Source organism: Callorhinus ursinus, unplaced genomic scaffold (genome assembly GCF_003265705.2).
Source record: "Callorhinus ursinus isolate GAN/ISIS: 27379988/994484 unplaced genomic scaffold, GSC_fseal_2.0 scaffold20, whole genome shotgun sequence".
NCBI classification, from domain to species: domain Eukaryota; kingdom Metazoa; phylum Chordata; class Mammalia; order Carnivora; family Otariidae; genus Callorhinus; species Callorhinus ursinus.
Genome location: NW_027397082.1, coordinates 19,305,694 through 19,320,903, shown reverse-complemented (window position 1 = coordinate 19,320,903; position 15,210 = coordinate 19,305,694). Strand labels below are relative to the sequence as shown.

General features: G+C 37.1%; 1 protein-coding gene across 4 annotated transcripts in view; it reads left to right on the top strand.

The window, feature by feature from the left end:
- SLF2 (SMC5-SMC6 complex localization factor 2) overlaps positions 1 to 15,210 on the top strand; it is a 46,597-nt gene that overhangs the window by 9,018 nt on the left and 22,369 nt on the right. Inside the window, exons 5-11 of one of the 4 annotated variants that reach the window (XM_025880371.2) lie at positions 2,379 to 3,367; positions 4,344 to 4,414; positions 7,580 to 7,702; positions 8,089 to 8,256; positions 9,255 to 9,357; positions 13,358 to 13,433; positions 14,237 to 14,378. In XM_025880371.2, the coding sequence (XP_025736156.1) occupies positions 2,379 to 3,367; positions 4,344 to 4,414; positions 7,580 to 7,702; positions 8,089 to 8,256; positions 9,255 to 9,357; positions 13,358 to 13,433; positions 14,237 to 14,378 (1,672 nt within the window). Of the gene's footprint in view, positions 1 to 2,378; positions 3,368 to 4,343; positions 4,415 to 7,579; positions 7,703 to 8,088; positions 8,257 to 9,254; positions 9,358 to 13,357; positions 13,434 to 14,236; positions 14,379 to 15,210 lie in introns of those variants that run through there. The other 3 variants (XM_025880372.2, XM_025880373.2, XM_073904301.1) reach the window with 3 other exon arrangements.

The window sequence follows — 15,210 nt, the reverse complement described above, 5'->3', positions numbered from 1 at the left end:
TCTTTTTCTTAGTTACTTGATTTCTCATCTTATACTGTAAAGGACCCCTGTCCTTTTTTACAAGACATTTAACCCCAGCAAAGTGAGTGGGCATGGAATGATTTCTTCAGGTAATAGGAGCTGTCTGTAGAAAAATGGCGATAGAGGCATTTGTTTATTGATTTTACATGTTTATAAATGGAATTTTTCAGATTATGTTCTGATCAAGCTATCCAAAAAGTTGCTTACCTCTTGAGTTATTTTGTTGTTGTTTTAATCAAATTGTTGAGGATTTGAGGACATCTGCCCATGTGCAGAGAAAAACTTGATTTTGGGGAATACTGATTATATAAATAGTAATATTTAATGATTAGTGGGTTTTAATTAATGATACATCACATTTTTAAACACAATAGGAAATTTTTTAAACCTGGTTAACTCAAGTATATGTGGTTTATTAAAGTTCTCCTGGATGGAGCTCCTAAACTTAGGTGGCTTAAAACAATAGTAATTTATTTTCTCATGGTTCTAGAAGCTAGAAATCCAAAATTAAGGTTATCAGCAGAGGCATGCTCTCTCTCAACAATTCTTAAGATTTTATTTATTTATTTGAGAGAGAGCACACGCACACAAGCGGGGGGAGGGGCAAAGAGAGAGAGAGGGAGAAGCAGACTCCCCACTGAGCAGGGAGCCCAACTCGGGGCTCAGTTCCAGGACCCTGAGATCATGACCTGGGCCAAAGGCAGATGCTTAGCCAACTGAGCCACCCAGGCACCCCTTCCTTGTGTGTTTTCACGTCATCTTCCCTCTTCAAATCTGTCTCCATGTCCAAATTTCCCCTTTTGAAGGAAGCCAAAGAGAAGGGTATTTAGGTTCAACTAAAATGCCAGCCTGCTCCACCCAGAGAAGTACATTTTGTGAGAACCAATGGAAAGGAGCCAGAGTTGCTGTAGTACATTCTCTGTGAATTCATGACATGATAGTGTAAGTGGCTCAGTGAGTTAAGCGGCTGCCTTCGGCTCGGGTCATGATCCCAGGGTCCTGGGATCGAGTCCTGCATGGGGCTCCCTGCTCAGCCGGGAGCCTGCTTCTCCCTCTGCCTGCCTCTCTGCCTACTAGTGTTTCTATCTCTCTGTCAAATAAATAAATAAATAATCTTAAAAATATATATATAAAAGAGCTCAAGACTGCAGATTGCCCCTTTTTCTGAGGACACCAGGCATAACTGGATTAGGACCCACCTTAATGACTTTATTTTAACTTGACTACCCCTGTAAAGACCCTATTTCTTATTAAAATCGCATTCTGAGATTCTGGGAGTTAGGACTTCAGTGTATCATTTTGGGAGCCACAATTCAACCACAACTCAACACAGCTAAAGACTAGAAGGATACACAGGAAGGAATAAACAATTAAACACTGGGGAGAAAGACTTGGGTGGATTTTCTTAATTGGGAAATTAAAATAATGTTGCCTTCAACTAGTTATCGTATATGTGTTTTAAGGTGCTATAAATTTAAATGTAGAAGTATTACATTTCCAGGGGCTCCTGGGTGGCTCAGTCGGTTAAGCATCTGCCTTTGGCTCGGGTCATGATCTCAGGGTCCTGGGATCGAGCCCCACATCGGGCTCCTTGCTCAGCGAGGAGTCTGCTTCTCCCTCTCATACTCCCTCTGTTTGTGTTCCCTCTCTTGCTGTGTCTCTCTCTGTCAAATAAATAAATAAAAATCTTTAAAAAAAAATATTACATTTCTGGAATCAGATAGTCCTTGGTCTAAGAAAAAATATATGAACTTTGAGGGAATTGCCTTCCATGATAACAGATATGCAGCTTTTGTGTTTTGGGGAGCAATACCTTGAATTTTGTTTAGGTAGTAAACTTTTAACAGCTTTAGAATGAAAATGAGCATTGTCATTAGCTTTAAATTTGGACACCAATATTTTATTAGTTAATAAATAAATGGTAGTATTACCTCTTTTTCCTTATCCCACATATATTGAATGATCTCAGCCTAAACTTTTACAATTTTTTTCTTTTTTTAAATTTTATTTTATTATGTTAATCACCATACATTACATCATTAATTTTTGATGTAGTGTTCCATGACTCATTGTTTGCATATAACACCCAGTGCTCCATTCAATACACGCCCTCTTTAATACCCATCACCAGGCTAACCCATTACCCCACCTCCCTCCCCTCTAGAACCCTCAGTTTGTTTCTCAGAGTCCATTGTCTCTCATGGTTCGTCTCCCCTTCCGATTTCCCCCCCTTCATTTTTCCCTTTAAACTTTTACAATTTAAACATTTTGTCATAGTGTTCTAGACACTCACTGAATAAACTTTATTAAGATAGGAAAATATATTTTTCACTAATCTGGCAAAAATTAAATTTTAGCAGGGTCTAAGCAGAATAAGTTCCCTGACAAAAGAAAAAGGAACTCTGTGGACTCAGATCTGAAAAGCACAAGAGAATCTATAATGCCAAAAGTAAAAGAGTCCTTCCTTGAGAAGCGTCCTGACGGACCACATCAGAGAGAGAAATTTATAAAACATATTGCACTGAAGACACCTGGGGATGTATTGCGCTTGGAAGATATATCCAAGGAACCCAGTGAAGAAATTGATCGCTCCTCTGGAGGCTTGGCACCTTCAAATTCTGGCCACCATTCTTCCAGGAATAGTGACCAAATCCGTGTGGCAAGTACCAAAGAGACTAAGATGCAGAAACCCCACTTATCTTTACCTCAGGAAAAGTCTGCAGTTAAAAAAGCTAGCAACTTTCAGAAAAATAAAACTGCTAGCTCTGTGGCATCAAAGGAGACAAAACTTCTACCTTTACTTTCCCATGTTCCAAGTGCTGGTTCCTCCCGGGTACCATTAAATGCTAAAAATTGCACTCTTCCAGTTCCTAAAAAAGAAAAAGAGCGTTCCTCATCTAAAGAATGTTCTGGGCATTCTACAGAGTCCTCCAAACACAAGGAACACAAAGCAAAGACTGATAAAGCTGATTCTAATGTATCTTCAGGGAAAATTTCTGGGGGATCTTTGCATTCGGAATATGGCACTCCTACAAAGTCTCCCCCAGCTGCTTTGGAAGTTGTGCCATGTATCCCAAGCCCTACAGCACCTTCAGATAAAGCCCCTTCAGATAAAGAGAGTTCAGGAAATTCCAATGCAGGTAGCAATGCACTGAAAAGAAAACTAAGGGGTGATTTTGATAGTGATGAAGAAAGTTTAGGTTACAACCTAGACAGTGATGAGGAAGAGGAAACATTAAAATCACTGGAAGAAATAATGGCTTTGAACTTCAATCAGACTCCTGCAACTACAGGAAAGCCTCCTGCTCTTTCCAAGGGGCTTAGATCTCAGTCATCAGACTATACAGTAAGTAGTGCTGTGACATTTATTTTTACTTGAAGAGGGAAAGATGGATTAGTGAAAGAGGGATAAATTGCTAGAACTTATTTGAAAACTTAGTATTTGTTATGATTCATAATTGGACTGAAACTGGTATAGTTCTTGTTTGGTTAATGGATTTCCCATATCTTTAGCTTTATTACTGTAAATCAGTGGTCTCCAAACTTTTTTGATCACACACACTTCTATTAGTAAAAAATTTTTAAGCATGTACTCCAATATATATGTATACTTATAGATTATATACATGTACCACTATACTACTGTGTACTTTCTAAAGCATATGCAAAAACAGAATTTAAAAGGAAGAAGAAAAAAGTATTTTCCTATAGAAGTTATATAGAAGTTACTATAGACTAAGTTCTACTGGAGTTTCTATAGAAGTTCCATATAAATAGAAGTTCTATTATTTTCTTCCTGCACCCCAATGGATCACCTTGCACACCCCCTGCTTTGGAGACCACTGCTGTAAATGAAGGTAGAGTGTAGAAATGTTGTTAATTGTGGTGTGCAATTTTATTTATAAAGTGCTTCATTCTATCTTGGGAATAAGCTGCATTAAATTCTAATATGTCTGTAAAATTTGGTGGGGAAGGTATTAATGTTCCATGGTAACACCTAAAAATTAGTTTGATTCCATTAAAATAGAATTTAAAAATAAAGACAGGGTAGCCATGGAGCCCTTGGGTGTTTGCAGTCAGTTCCTAAGGCTGGCAGGGTTTTATAAGTAGTGCCTTTCCTAATAAATGGTAAAATCAAATTGCCTGCAGTACAAAATACTAGATTTAAAGCATGATGGTAAAAATTCTCTAAGAAAGGTATCCTCCTGGCCTAGGTTATTGAAATAGACAATATTCTTTAGTACTCTGAATAACTTATATAAGAAATCCCAATTCTTCTAAGATATGTTATAAAATATTTCTAAATTTTCTTCTTGTTTTAGGAACATGTTCATAGTGGAACATACACAAATACTTTAGAACGTCTAGTGAAGGAGATGGAAGACACTCAAAGGTTCGTTAGCATCATGACTACCTTGCTAACTTTAACATACTGCTTGTTTGTGTGGCTGGCTTTTAATTTTCCTTTAAAAGTTATGAGAAATTAGCATGCATTTTGTGCTAGTTTTATTGTCAACTTTGTTAGAAATAAAGTATTCTCGTTCACAGGTGGGGTCAGAACATCAGGTTTTTATGGTTTACTGCATTACCGTAATAATACAAATTCCTTTCTGCTTACCACAACCAGAATCTAACTGGTAGCTGAGATTCTTGATCAGAAAGTGTGGGCAGAGTTTTTTGTGTGTATTTTTTAATTGTGATAAAATATATAGAATTTAATTTACCATTCTAATCATTTTTAAGTTTGCAGTTCAGTGGCATTAAGTACGTTCACCTTGTTGTGCAATCACCACCACCATCCATCTTCAGAACTTCTTTTCAGCTTCCCTAACTGAAATTCCATACTCAATAAATAATAACTTCCCATCCTCCTCTTCCCCCAGCCCTTGGCAACTACCTTTCTGCTTTCTGTCTCTATGAAATTAACTATTCTAGGTACCTCATATAAATGAAATAGTACAGTATTTTTCCATTTGTACTGGCTTATTTTAGTTAGCATAGTGTCTTCAAGGTTTGTCCGTGTTGTAGCATGTGTCAGAATTTCCTTCCCTTTTAAGGCTGAATAATACTCCATTGTATGTATATATAGCACATTTTATTTATCCATTCATCCTTTGATGGACACTTGTGTTGCTTCTATTTTTGGCTATTGGAAGTATTGATGCTGTGAACAAGGGTGTACAAATATCTCTTCCAGTCCCCACTCAATTCTTTTGGGTTGGTATATTCCCAGAAGTGGAATCCTGGACCATACAGTGATTCTATACATAATATTTTGAGGAACTGCTGTACTGTTTTCCATAGTGGCTGCACCATTTTACATGCCCATCAGCAGTGCACAAGGATTCTAGTTTTTCCACATCCTCACCAACACTTGATATTTTCTGGTTTTTTTGATCATAGTCATCCTAATGAATATGAAGTGGAGTGGTACCTCATTATGGTTTTGATTTTCACTTTCCTAATAACAAATGATGTTGATCATCTTTTCATGTCCTTATTGGCCATTTGTATAGCTTCTTTGGAGAAATGTCTATTCAGATCTTTGCCCATGTTTTTTTTAAGATTTTATTGATTTATTTGAGAGAGAGCACAAGAGGGGGAAGGGGCAGAGGGAGAAGGAGAAGCAGACTCCCTGCTGAGCATGGAGCCCCATGTGAGGCTCAGTCCCAGGACCCCAGGATCATGACCTGAGCCAAAGACGGACACTTAAATCAACTGAGCCATCCAGGTGCCCCTTGCCCGTTTTTTAATTGAGTTGTGTGGGGGTTTTTTGTTTGCATAGAATTTTTTTTTAACATTTTTATGTTCATGTAGTCCAAATTTTGAAACCAGCATAGCCACACACGGTATTTCTACATCAAGTTACTCTTGAGGAAGAAGTTTAGAATTAATGTTTCTCTCTCTTTCTGTCTCTGGCGCGCGCGCTCTCTCTCTCTCTCTCTCTCTCTCTCTCTCACACACACACACACACACACACACACAGAAATCAAAAAGTTTGAGGATCATAATGGACCTGATAAAATTTGTCACTAGTTGTAAACTACTTTTGCTAATGAGGGGGAAAATACCTTCCTTATTTAAGAAATATCCTCAAAACTAGTCCACAGAACTTCACTGAAAGCTCAACTGACTTGGGGTGCCTGGGTGGCTTAGTTGGTTAAGCTTCTGACTTTGGCTTAGGTCATGATCTCGGGGTCTTGGGATTGGATCAGGCCCCACTTGGGGCTCCCCGCTCAGCAGGGAGTCTCCTTGTCCCTCTCCCTCTGCCAGTCCCCCTGCTTGTGCTCTCTCTCTACCTCAAATAAATAATAAAATCTTAAAAAAAAAAAAAAAAGCTCCGGCACCTGGGTGGCTCAGTTGGTTAAGCGACTGCCTTCAGCTCAGGTCATGATCCTGGAGTCCCGGGATCAAGTCCCGCATCGGGCTCCCCGCTCAGCGGGGAGTCTGCTTCTCCCTCTGACCCTCCCCCCCTCATGTGCTCTTTCTCTCTCTCTCTCTCTCATTCTCGCTCTCTCAAATAAATAAATAAATAATAAAATCTTTTAAAAAAAAAGCTCAACTGACTTGAAGTTGGTATATATGTGTCTCAAACTTGATAGATCAGTTAGCTAACCATAGGAAATACAATTAGAAGTGTTCCCCTTTCTGAATTTAGAGAAATTGTCTCTACTGTAAAATTCTTTAAACATTTCATGAATTCATGTGATTTGTAATGTCAGATCTGAAGTTGTTTATTTAAAATGAACACTGCACAGACCAGAGGCAGAGATGCTAGTTTGATCTGATGATTGACTCTTTTCTGTATTGGTAGAGCAGTACATTTACCAGTCACGTAGTGGGGCTGGAGTTAGGAATAAAGACCTTGATTAAAATAACTTAATCTTGGCAAGCAGTATAAGCAAAGACTCCGGAGCTAGACTCTCTGGCTTTGAATCCCAGCTCCTTGCATTGTGAGCTTGAGCAAGTTAGCATTCCTAATGTTTGTTTCCTCATGTATAAAATCGGTAATAATAAACTACATGGGGTCCTTGTGAGGGTTGAAAGATTTAATACATAAAGTTCTCAGTACAGTGCCTGTCCCATAGTAAGGGCTCAGTGTTAGGTATTGTGATGATAATGATGATAACAATGATAATGACTACTGGTGCTAGAAAGACTAATTAACATCAGTTTGTTGGTCTGCTAGAAGTCAAAGGAGCATTAAAGATTCAAGGGGATAATCAAATTATTCTTTGCCATTTTTCCTTCCCCTTTCTCTAAATGATTTGGATATCATTCTTGAAGTCCTAGCTGTAAAGAAATATTCAAGTCTTCTATGTGAAGGAACACTATTCTAATACCATACCAGTAGCTGGGTAAAAGTCTGTTATACATCATGATGTTTGGGAAGACATAATTTGTCTGTAGTGCATCAAAGTTTGTCATATAACAAGGTACTTATTAATAAGAGGTTGGGTTTGGGGAGTTGTTTTGTTTTTTGGTGCTGCTTTTAGACATAAACTAAAGATTATTTTTAGAGTAAACCATTTTCTGTAACATTTCTTTCAATTCTCAGGCTAGATGAACTGCAGAAGCAGCTACAGGAAGACATAAGGCAGGGCCGAGGTATTAAATCCCCCATCAGAATTGGAGATCAAGACAGTACAGATGATGAGGATGGCCTCTTAGAAGAGCACAGGTCTAGCATTTTTCATAATGTATACCCTATTAAGTTTATATTTTTTTAATTTTGTTCTTGTGAAATAAATGAACTTGATGGTTATATACTTTATGAGTAATCTGTGATTGTTTTCTAATCCATCTCTGATGGATTTGAAGGACAAATGTTAAGGCCAAGTTACATCTTTTTCCTCCTGGTTATTGTTTCTTTTCACACAGACCCATTTAATGGCTTTGGGCTAACTACTAGCAAAAAGTGGGAGGAACAACACACATGTTCTCATGCTGGTCTTCTTATCTGGGGTTAACATTGGTCCTAAGAAAAGTTTTCTTTGCACCCAACCTTTAAACACAAAACCATATGCAATATAACTATTTGATATTCAATAACTTTTTTTATTCCAGGGAATTTCTAAAGAAATTTTCAGTTACAATTGATGCTATTCCTGATCATCACCCAGGTGAAGAAATATTTAATTTCCTCAATTCCGGAAAAATTTTCAATCAGTATACCTTGGATTTAAGAGACTCTGGTTTTATAGGACAGAGCGCTGTAGAAAAGCTTATTCTTAAGTAAGTAGAAAAATAGAAAAACATTTTGCTTTTTCTTATATAAAAATTACCCTAAAAGATTTCTAACTGACATAATCTTCTAAAAGGTTAATTTCTATTATGACCTATCCAGTTTTCTAATCCTTCTTACTAACTATTGCTTTTTGTGTTTATTATTTAATTATAGGAAACAGTGTAAGATAGTTCCTTGGTGTATTACATGCTTTTATTAGGATTAAGATCAGCATATAATAACAGCAACTGTCAAAATAATAGGGGCTTAAAGTAAGAAGTATATTTCTTTCTTATGTGAAAGAAGTTCACAGGTAGGAAGTCCAGGGCTGGTGTTTCACCATATAATCTTTCTTCTCCACCATCTTAAGCACCTGGTTGCTTCAGGTGCTGCTGGTACTCCAGCCCTTTACCTTAAAATTCCCAGAAATCCCACACATTTCTACTTAATGGTTAGTTGGATAGAGCTTAGTCAACATGATCACGCCTAGTTACAAGGAAGGCTGGGAAATAGTTTTTATTTCAGGCAGAGCCAGCGTACCCAGCTAAAAGTCAGGGTTCAGTTGCCAAGAGGAAAGGCAAGAATAGATGTTGGGATGGGCAACTAGCAGTCTATACCACAGTGCCCAAATTGGTCTAATTTCTCTCAGGGCATGATTATCTCAGATGCAGAGAGATCCCATTAATTCTGGTGCTGAGTTTTATGGAAGTACAAACCCAAGCTGACAAAAGCAGACAATGCCCTGAGACTTAATAGGGGCTTTCTCAACACTGCCAGCTAATGTAAATTTATCCACCAGGTATATCCGGAAACAGGCCAACAGACTGGATCAGCTTTAGGCCATCACTTGAATTTCCTTTATGAGTAACCGATCCATATTGGAGTAGAGTCCACCTCTAAGGACTGAGGATGGTGTGCTTGCTCATTTCCCTGATTATGTCACATGTGGTGGTAGCAGTTTCTTACTATGAAAGTAACAGTCATTGATTTCATTTTATTTTTTCAGATCAGGAAAAACAGATCAGATTTTTTTGACAACACAAGGCTTTCTTACCTCTGCTTATCACTATGTCCAGTGTCCTGTACCTGTGTTAAAGTGGCTGTTTCGGGTAAGAGAAATGTTTGGGGAATATAGTTGTCTCCTACTGCATTTCCTAGTCAAAAACAAAGTTAAAATATCATATTTGCACATTACTAGAGGAAAAAAAACAGCACATCAAACCTATGATTTCAGTGGGTTAAAATGAGGCAAAAAGAGTCCATGTGAAGAGATTATAAGGGAAATGCTAATGCAGATCGTGTGCGCGATAGTAATGTTAATTGTGCCTAAGACATTTCATCCCACTGGTAAATCATTATCATGGTTAGTTTTAAGAAGAGTTCTTCTCATTCTTACGTTACCTGTTTTTTTGGGAGGGGAGGGGAGCGGGTTTAGTGGGGGTTTTTCTAAAATATTTTTTTCTCCCATTTTTATGGAGATTCTTGCATATGTATTTTTAGGATTTGACTTGTATACCAAAATTTTCCCATTTGTGTGTGCGTGTGTGTATGCAGATATATATATCTGCAACCAAATGTTTCTTTTCCCCAATAATGTTTAATTCTTAAATCCACTTAATTATCCAAATTTTTATATTATCTGCATGGTAGCTTTAGAAATATCAGTGGCATCAAAAAATATGACTATTAAAAAATATGAGTATTGTATGAAGTGAGAAGTGGGAAAAACATGAGTTTCTATTCTGGGCTTTAAGATAGCATTTCAAACAATCTCATATTTGGCAAGAAATAGATATTCCAGTTTAGCCATTTATTCATTTTTTTCATAAGAGTGCCACCTGTGGCCAGGTACTGAAGAGAACAGCAATGAAAAAATCTACATTTCTGATCTCATGAAAGCCACAGTCTAGTACTATAGAGATAGTAAATGGGTATGTGTGTAAATGCATATTTAGAGATCTATTATGTCAGATGGTAAGTGCTAGGAGGAAATAGTAGGCTATGGTAGACACAGAGAAGTATCAGGGTGGGGAAAAAAGCTTGCTTTTTTGAATATGTATATAAGATAATTAATGATGAGGGCCTTACTGGTAAGGTGAGGTCTGAGTAAAGAGAAGAGAAGAAAGTAATGGAGTGAGCCGTGCCACTGTGTGGTAAAAGACCATTCTAGGCAGAGAAAATAGCAGACTATTTTTTCTTTTTTAAGAAAATATGTCAAGGGCGCCTGGGTGGCTCAGTTGGTTGAGTGACTGCCTTCGGCTCAGGTCATGATCCTGGAGTCCCGGGATCGAGTCCCACATCGGGCTCCCTGCTCAGCAGGGAGTCTGAGTCTCCCTCTGACCCTCCTCCCTCTCATGCTCTCTCTCTCTCATTCTCTCTCTCAAATAAATAAATAAAATCTTTAAAAAAAAATAAAGTATGTCAGAATTTATTTTAATGCTGTGGTTCTAATTTTTTTTAACCCTTCTTACCCAAAGAATATAAAAACACTAATTCAGAAGGATATATACACACCCCAGTGTTAATTGCAGCATTATTTACAATAACCAGATTATGGAAGCAAGCAGCCCAAGTGTCCATCGATAGATGAGTGGATAAAAGAGATGTACATGTACACATGCACACATGTACAATGGAATATTATTCAACCATAAAAATGGAATGAAATCTATGGTCCTAAATTTTTGTAGGTTAATTGTTAAAATGTAATTAAAATGTTTGCATTTTCCTGATTTTTATGAGTGTAAAACTAGAAAGACACTTTACTACTTTTTAAAAACTTTTGCAAAGGCAATTTGCATTTGATTGTGAAAAGTTCAAGTAAAATGGAAAGATTTTTTAAAAAGGCTTAATGCCATCCCAGTTTCCAGGGGCTATCAAATTTTAGTGTTTTCTAGATTGTTCTCTGCATGTACATAGATTGCTGTATGACAATATAAACAGAATATGTGCTGTTTTATGTTTGTTTATTTCAGATAACAAATTATTGAGTGTTTTCATGTCAGTATAGATATGTTGTCATCCTTTTTAATGGCTTTATATTCTTTTGTAGTGTTATACTATGATTTATTTAACCCAGTCTTAGTTGATAGACATCAGATTGTTATATGCACCTCTTTACACATTTATTTAATTATCTCCCAAGTACTGGGTTACCCACCTTAGAATTATTATTACCCAAAAAAGATTGTTACCAAAACTTGTCCTGTTTCCAGCATGCCTTTGGATGGTGCTTCCCCCTAGTGGCAAAACATAATAACAGACTTTTGACACAGGTTGATTTTGAAAATGGCACAAACATACAAATGATGCAAATACAAACATACAATGACACAGATATGCCTGATTGAAACCAGAGTTTAGGTTAATCTCCCTTACATTTTAGATTTAAATTTACTGTAATCATAATCTACAGCTCCAAAGCAAAAAGGAAAGAGAAATGTTTTCCCCTACTAAACCACTTTAAAATTACCTTCGTTACATCATATGATTCTTTTTTTTTAAAGATTTATTTATTAGAGAGAGTGTGCATGCAAATGCAAGCAGGGGGAGAGAGAATCTCCAGGAGACTCCCTGCTGAGCGGGAACCTGACACAGGGCTTGATCTCAGAGCCCTGAGATCATGACCTGAGCCAAAATCAAGAGTCGGATGCTTAACCAGCTGAGTCACCACCCAGGTGCCCATCATATGATTCTTTAAAATGTTTTTTTTAACTTGAGAATTTTTTCCCAAAAAATGGTTTTGTAAAATTATATTAATTGTATGCCTCTGCATATAAATTTCTGTATGTAAAAAGGCTAACTAGATGAAAATATAAGGACAATAACTTTGCATAAATATTACCAAATTACTTTTTAAATTTTACCAAATTATACTTAACACTGGGTATGCTGCCTCTTTCCTAGTACTCTTATGAACACTGGCGTTATGTTCTTGATCATTAACAATCTTAAAGTCAAGCTTCTCTTTTTTTTTTCTTTTTTTAAGATTTATTTCAGAGAACAAGCACAAGTTGGGGGGGTGGGGAGGAGAGGGAGAAGCAGGCTCCCAGCTGAGCGGGGAGCTCCATGCAGGGCTCCATCCCAGGATGGATCAGGGCCTGAGCCGAAGGCAGATGCTTAACCAACTGAGCCACCCAGCTGCCCAAAGTCAAGCTTCTTTTGAAAAGCTAATGACAGTTTATCACTTCTCTTTGCATTTCTTTGATTACTAGTGATATTAAACATCTTTTAAAAAGTATATTGATAGGGACACCTGGGTGGCTCAGTCCATTGGACCTTCTGCCTTTGGCTTAGGTCATGATCCCACAGTCCTGGGATCGAGTTCTGCGTCGGGCTCCCTGCTCAGCTGGGAGCCTGCTTCTGTCTCTGCCTGCCACTCCCTGTGCTTGTGCTTGCTCTCTCTCGTGCCTGGGTGGCTCAGTTGTTAAGCGTCTGCCTTCAACTCGGGTCATGATCCCAGGGTCCTGGGATCGAGTCCCGCATCGGGCTCCCTGCTCAGCGGGAAGCCTGCTTCTCCCTCTCCCACTCCCCCTGCTTGTGTTCCTGCTTTCACTGTCTCTCTCTGTCAAATAAATAAATAAAATCTTTAAAAAAATAAAATAAAATAAAATCTTAAAAAATAAATAAAAAGTAAATAAATAGTATATTGATATATTATTTTGCTTATTTGTATCTTTTCAAATATTTTTATTAGTTTGTGGTTTGATTTTTGCCTGTCATCAACTAGTAGCCTTTTCCTTTATGGTTTTTGGATTTCATCGCACAAATGAACTAGAAAGGCATTTTTTGATAGTTTTCATGTTACATTTGTCTAATATAAACAAGTTGTAAAAACAGCATGTTAGAATGGAAAGGGCCCTGATTTTAGAATTAGACCTGAATGATAAGTTCCAACTCCTCATGTATTACATTAGGTATTTTAATCTCTCTGAGCCTGTCTGCTCATGTGTAATGTATGACCACTTCATAAGGTTATTGTAAGTATTAAAATGAAATGCATATAAAATACATCTTAAAGAAAATACACATAAAATACCTTTATATATGCCTGGCAAGTAGTAAATGCTCATTTTCTTTCTTTTTTAATACTCTTACCTACTTTGGCAGATGATGTCGGTTCATACAGACTGTATTGTGTCCGTGCAGATTTTAAGTACATTGATGGAAATAACAATTAGGAATGGTGAGTATATGAATTTACTCTGATTAGCTGTGTGAATTATTGGTTGCTATGTACACAGTCTCTTTCGTATTGCTAAACATTTAGGATATTCAGAAATACAGAATAAAAGATTATTTTTTGTGATCTAAAAATCTTTAATGACATGAAACTCCAATCAAAAATGAGTATCTGTATTTTTCTAGTTGCATAGAGAAAAAGGGTATAAGACCTTACAAGTGACAGCCCTAAACTAGTATTTACCAACTCATGGGTTACTGTTCTGGGTAAATGGAAATAATTGCAAGTTTGTTATTTATTTAGCCAATTAACTTTAACTGACTTATTGGTGAACAAGTATTGTACTGATTGTGCACTGAGGAGACTGAAAGTACTACAAAAATGTAACAGTTGTTTGCTCACCTTTGAGATCCCTTATAATGAAACAAGCATTGTGATTTACACCTTTCACTTGTTTTGGGGATTGAGACTATATGGGCCCTGAAGATGGTAAAGTCTTTCTGTGTTAGGAGTAGTTGGTATATTACCGTTGTTATTTTCAGTCTTTTCAAAGTGTGTTACTTCTTGAGTTATACTCTTTTATTCATCATCACTCTCAGATACTTTAATAAATGTCATTTCCTTCATTTACTTGAAAATCTAAAATTGCTATATGATCATTCTAAATAACTATATCGTTAACATATCATTACCAGATGTCGTTTCTCTAAAATCATCATAATCCATATTTCACATGCAGACTGTCACCCTGCAACTGTGTTTGTGAACCTGGGATTTGGGATAAAATATTTTCTTCTATTAACTAGATACCTTCAGTGATTCGCCAGTTTGGCCCTGGATCCCATCATTATCTGATATAGCAGCTGTGTTTTTCAATATGGGAATTGATTTCAGATCTTTGTTTCCTCTGGAGAATCTTCAGCCAGACTTTAATGAAGATAATCTAGTGTAAGTTTTATTTTCATAATTAACTCCCAAAAACATTCTTTTAAATATTTTGTAATATGATAAGAGTTAATACTTGTTTGATAATTTCAGTACCCATTCTTGGTTTTTTTAAATCTCTCAAAGTTGAAATGGATCTTGAATTGGATACATTCCTAACATCTCTTTTAATCTGAAAGTCATCATCAAGTTTAACAGGGAGGATATAGGGGCACCTGGGTGGTCAGTCATTGGGCATCTGCCTTTGGCTCAGGTCATGATCCCAGAGTCCTGGGATCGAGCCCTGCATCGGGCTCCCTGCTCCAAGAGGGGCCTGCTTCTCCCTCTCCCACTCCCCCTGCTTGTGTTCCCTCTCTCGCTGTGTCTCAGTCTCTGTCAAATAAATAAATAAAGTCTTTAAAAAAGGGGGGGGGAATATAGAAACATTTAAAATTTTTAAATGTTTTTTAAATGAAACTGACATTATTTGACATTATTTGTTATTTGACATTATTTGCTTATTTGACATTATTTGTTGGTGATACTGGCCAAAGCAATTAGATAAGTATTTGACATTATTTGACATTATTCTGTTGGCAATACTGGCCAAAGCAATTAGATAAGAGAAAAAAATAAGAGATATAAAAACTGGAAATGAGTTGGTAAAAGTTTCATTATTTGCAGAAGTGTGTTAATGTATGCAAAGAAGCCTAAGAGTCCACTGAAAAGCTGTAACAAATAAAAGAAACAAGTAAGAGAAACTGGTATGGGGCACCTGGCTGTCTCATTGAGTAGAGCATGTGACTCATGATCACAGGGTTGTGAGTTCAAGCCCCACATTAGGCATGGAGCCTAC